The sequence below is a fragment of the Crotalus tigris genome, unplaced genomic scaffold (genome assembly GCF_016545835.1).
Source record: "Crotalus tigris isolate CLP2741 ecotype Arizona unplaced genomic scaffold, ASM1654583v1 scf7180000019065.834497, whole genome shotgun sequence".
NCBI lineage: Eukaryota > Metazoa > Chordata > Lepidosauria > Squamata > Viperidae > Crotalus > Crotalus tigris.
The window spans coordinates 634,221-639,706 of NW_024097356.1; the positions used below are offsets into that span (position 1 = coordinate 634,221).

At 42.5% G+C, this 5,486-nt stretch overlaps 1 protein-coding gene across 1 annotated transcript; it reads right to left on the reverse strand.

The window, feature by feature from the left end:
* Positions 1-1,997: 1,997 nt before the first annotated feature.
* LOC120315034 (olfactory receptor 52K1-like) lies at positions 1,998-2,954 on the reverse strand. The gene has a single exon (XM_039358707.1). The coding sequence runs from the start codon at positions 2,952-2,954 to the stop codon at positions 1,998-2,000; it is 957 nt and encodes a 318-aa protein (XP_039214641.1).
* Between the last annotated feature and the right edge of the window lie 2,532 nt (positions 2,955-5,486).

The window sequence follows — 5,486 nt, forward strand, 5'->3', positions numbered from 1 at the left end:
TCATCACAGATAGATTTATTTTTATTTTTTAAACTATTTTTTATTTTATTCAAAAAAAGTTAAAATACAAAACTCCAAATTTAAAAAACAAAGAAAAAACACAAAGCAAACAAGACATTGAAAAAAGTGCATTAAAGATACCAACACATATACCACATTTTCCCCTCTAGTTGAATACTGATCAATACATTACTCCAATATTAGTTTCCCATCCCTTGTGAAAGAGGCCCAATTTGTTTTAATTACTAAATCTATTTTCCAAATTATTGACCTCTCATCTATACACTATATAAATGACAAAACAATTACAGGAAGAACAATAAGAAGAAGAAAGGCAAGGCTAAAGTTTCAAAACTCTCTGTTCACAAACTATTACTGAAATCAATTCATAGAATAGAATTAGAATATATTCTATTCTACTCTGCTCTGCTCTACTCTATTCTACTCTACTCTACTCTACTCTACTCTACTCTACTCTACTCTACTCTACTCTACTCTACTCTACCCTACTCTACTCTACTCTATTCTATTCCATTCCACTCCACTCCACTCCACTCCATATTTTCTATTCTATTCTATTCTATTCTATTCTATTCTATTCTATTCTATTCTATTCTATTCTATTCTATTCTATTCTATTCTATTCTATTCTATTCTATTCTATTCTATTCTATTCTATTCAAAATGGTTTCCAATTAAGTGTGATGAATCCATTCCCCAATTTCCTTCAATCCTCCTAGAGCAGGGATGGAGGAAGGAAACTATCGAGCAAGGATTAACAATAAAGGAGGATCTTGGCTTAAGGATCTGATGTTCCTTATACTACTTGGAGGACTGAAGAGTTGAGAGTTGGAGTGGCTACTATAAAACCAATATGCTCAAGCGGAGGCCTCTAGCAGATAATAACAAGCTGTGTGAATGTGGAGAAACACAGAGTCTGGCCTATCTGCTGGTGTGTTGGCCACTACGAGAAACACGTATCAATCTGAATTAATCAAAGATTGTATGATTAAATGGGCACAAAATATTGGTGAACCAATCCCACTGGATACTTGGAACTTATTTGGGTGAGGAATGTTAAATTTACACAAGCGCAGAACTTAAGAGAGAATTTTTATAAAATGTTTTATAGATGGCACCTTGATCCACAAAAAATGTCTATTATGTACCCCGATCTACAGCCTAAATGCTGGAGATGTGGTTGTTTGGACGCTACTTATTATCATATTTGGTGGTCGTGTAAAAATATAAAAGCTTTTTGGATTAAGATATGGTGGAATATTCAAAGAATTTTTAGAAGGAGGGTAAAATTTACCCCGCAATTATTTTTATTAGGTATTGTTATTGCTTGTGATGCTAAGGAAGTTATATTGATGTTAAATTTGATTACAGCCGCAAGGCTGTTAGTAGGACAATATTGGAAGAAGGAATCTCTGCCTACTTTACAAGAGTGGTTTTATAAAGTTTCTTACTTGGCGGAAATGGCAAAGATTTCGGCTTTCTAAAGGAGCAATCTCAAGAGAAATTTTTTGTTGTATGGGAAAAATGGATAAATTTTATACAATATAATTTGGATATGGAAAAATATCATTTAGCTTTTTCATAACTTGTATAGATTGTTTTTTCTTTTCTTTTCCCGTCTTTTGTTTTCTCTCTTTTCTCTTTTTTTCTTTTTCTTTCTCTCTCTCTTTCCTCTCTTTTTTAAGTATTTTTTTTAATGCTTATGTTATATATATCTTATTATTAATTATTTTATAAGTTGTAAAAATTTGTTTAGGTATTTTAAAATTTTAAATAAGCCTATATTCAGTTCTGGGAAGTTCGGGGAGGGGGGAGGGAGGAGTGGGTTTGGGAGGGATTGGGTGAGGGTTGATTTGTTTTTGGTTGTTTATTTGTAAAACTTTTAAAAAAATTTCAATTAAAAAAAAATCATGACTTATGTTTGGCTAACGATAAAGCCAAGAAGGTGGCTTCTAGACACAGAAGAAGGAGGAAGATCAGAAGGTCTTTTTTTCTGCAAAGAGTTTCAGAAGGCTCCCTCTGATCTCTTTGGTTCTCATGCCGTAGATCAAAGGGTGGACAGTCCAGGGGAAGAGCAAGTAGGTTGCGCTGATGAGGTTGTGGATGTCTTGGGAGGATGATTTGACGAGTCGGAAGACGACAGACGAAGAAAGGCGAGAGGAGTAGCTGATGACAATCACAATCCAGTGGGTGCCACAAGTGCGGAAGACTTTCTGACGGACGTTGCCAGAGCGGATCTTCAGAGCAGTGTGGACAATCCGGCCGTAGGAAGCCAGGAGGAGGCTGAGGTCAAGTATGAATTCAAAGGACCGCAAGGCAATACCTGCCCTCTTGTTCACGGAGATATCGCTGCAGGACAACATCATGAGGGCCATGTGTTCACAAGCAAAATGGCTGATGATGTTCGAACGGCAGAACCGCACCTGGGAGGCCAAGGCCACCACCGGTCCAACCATGCAAAGACCTCTCAGCAAGGAGAGGAGCACCAGGAAGCCCAGGAGCTTGATGGTCATGAGCTCTGCATAGCGCAGTGGGTGGCAAATGGCCAGGAAGCGGTCTAGAGCCATCATCAGCAGAACGTTGCAGTCCAGGAATATCGTGAAGTAAAGGAAGAACATTTGCACCAGACATTCGGTCAGGGAGATGTGGCTGGCGGGGAGCAGCAGGCTGAGGAGCATTCTGGGAAGGATGGCAAAGGTCCCAAAGAGGTTGACCATCAAGAGCAGGGCGATGAGCAGGCACATGGGGGAATGGAGGCTCTCCTCGGTCTTCACTGTGTAGATCAGGACGGAGTTGGTGGTCACAATGAGGAGAAACAGGCAGAAGAAAGGAACGGCGAGGAAGGACCTGAACTGCTGGAGACCCGGGAATGGAATGAGGATGAATTCCACGTAGGACACGTTGGCCGTGATGTTCTGGATCTCTGCTCCCATAGCCGGCAGGCTGATGGACTTCAGACCACTGATGTGTCTTGACTCTGAAAAGAAGAGTTGCCTTTTGGTTTATCCCAAGTTGGGTAAAGCCTTGCAGAAGAAGTTGAGGTGATCCCACACTTCTTCTTCTCCTCCTCCCCCCCCTCCTCCTCCTCTCCACAACCTAACTTTCTTCTAACACTGATGTTGTTTCCTAGTTGGGTCTTGACCAATGACCCTAATCAGGATTTGATTAGTATTCCAAGATTGAATATATCTTGGAAAATATCTCCTTGATTGTGAGGGCTGACCACCACTTTTCTTAAAGCTTCTAAATGGAAATTTGGACTTGGCCTGAATGACCTCATCTAACACTTTAATATCTGGATTGGTAAGTGAGGAAGTCCATGATCTGCTAAGAAAAGAAAGGAGAGCTGAAAAAAGTACCATGGAAATGGAAGCAGACGAATATACGAACAAATGCATGATGGAAACTGCATTGAGTCAAACTAGGTTAGGACTTCAGATGAAGAAAAAGCTGCTGAGATCCCAGAAAGAGTGGAGAGACGAGCCACAAAGACGATCAGGGAGCTGGAGACTAAACCGTACAATAAACCATTGAGGAAACGGGGAATGTCTGTTCTGATGAAGAGAAGGACATGACAGCAGCCTTTTAGTACTTGAGGGGCTGTCGCAGAGAAGGGGGGGCAACATATCCCCCAGAGCCCCTGAAGGCAACGGGTGGAAGCTTGTCAAGGAGAGATCCAGCCTGGAGCTAAGGAGAAGTTTCCTGACATTGATAAAAATCAACCAGTGGAAGGGTTTTCCTCCAGAGGTCGTGGGTGCTCCGTTCCTGGAGATTCTTAAGAAGAGACGGGGCAGCCATTTGTCCGCAGTGGCCGAGGGTCTCCTGCTTAAACAGGGGCTTGGACTAGGAGACTTCAGAGGTCCCTTCCAACTCTGCTATTCTGTTATCTCTTTAGTCTCTGCCTTCCAGATTTTTTTTAAAATAAACAGCTTGGTCTGCGTGGGGAGAGGTTCCTATTAGTCTCCTGGAATTGCAGCGTTCAGCATTTGCTCAGGTTCAAGAAATGGACCCAGGGAAGGAAGCCAGATGGAGAGGAACTGCTCCTCAAAGAATAAGTCTTAGAGAACCGGATGCCTACCAGAACGATTCTTCAGCAGCCAGCCTCCCGCCCCCCCCCCACCAGTTTCCCCCATTAAAAGTCCTGGAATCTCCCAGTGAACACTCGGTGTCTACTCACCCAGCTCCGAGGAAGGGCAGCCCCGCCAGCTGCCCACCATCTGCCTGAGCCCCAATGGCTGAAATCTTCTCTGAGGGATCCTTTTGGAGGACCAGCCCAAAGGCTTCCTCTGTGGGTTGCAGCTCAGACCTCCCCTCCCCAGGATCAAGGCAGCCCCGGGGTGGGGGTCTTCCTCCAGCAGAGAGTGGCTGGGCAGAAGCCGAGATGGGCCCAGGTGGCGGACCTGGCTCAGCGTGCGCAGGTTGTGCAGTGTGCCAGCAGGGAGTTGCCCCCTGGTGCTGGGAGGTGCTGGGCCAGGGGAGGCCCCCGTTCCAGCCCACCCGTTGCTCCTAGCCCATGAACTAAGGAGGAATTGCCTGAGAGCGTGAAGCATAATCAATGGAACAGCTTGCTTCCAGAGATTGTGGGTGCTGCATCACTGGCACCTTTCAAAAATGGAGTGAACATCCATTTTACTGGGATTGTATAGAGACTTCTGCCTTGAGCGGGTGGTGGTGGTTAATAATAATAATAATAATAATAATAATAATAAAGTTGTAAGGGACCTTGGAGGTCATCGAGTCCAACCCCCTGCTCAGGGAAGAACCCTATACCATTTCAGACAAATGGCTGTCAGTCTCTTCTTGAAAACTTCCAGTGTTGGAGCATTCATCACTTCTGGAGGCAGGTTGTTCCACTGGTTAATTGTTCTCACTGTCAGGAAGTTTCTCCTTAGTTCTAGGTTGCTTCTCTCCTTGATGAGTTTCCACCCGTTGCTTCTCGTCCTGCCTTCAGGCGCCTTGGAAAATAGCTTGACTCCCTCTTCTTTGGGGCAGCCCCTGAGATATTGGAACACTGCTAGACTAGAAGACCTCCAAGGTCCCTTCCAGTTTTAGGATTTTATGAAATAGATAAAGATACATATGACAGAGAGATAAGATAGATGATGGATAATATAGATATGGTAGACAGATAAGATAGAAATAGATAAATGATAGAGATAGATGATAGATGATAGATAAGAGAAAGAGATGATGATGGATAAAGATGATAGATAGATAGATAGATAGATAGATAGATAGATAGATAGATAGATAGATAGATACATAGATGATCGATATATATATATATATATATATATATAGATAGATAGATAGATAGATAGATAGATAGATAGATAGATAGATAGATAAATAGATAGATAGATAGAATAGCTTGCCTGAAAAAATTATGGGTGCTCCATTACTGGAGGTTTTCAAGAAGAGACTGGACAATCATTTGTTCAGAATTGTATAAGGACTCCTGCTTT

What these genes read in the sequence shown, in the direction of transcription:
- LOC120315034 (XM_039358707.1), bottom strand. Translation starts at nt 2,954, where the DNA reads ATGGGAGCAGAGATCCAGAACATCACGGCCAACGTGTCCTACGTGGAA.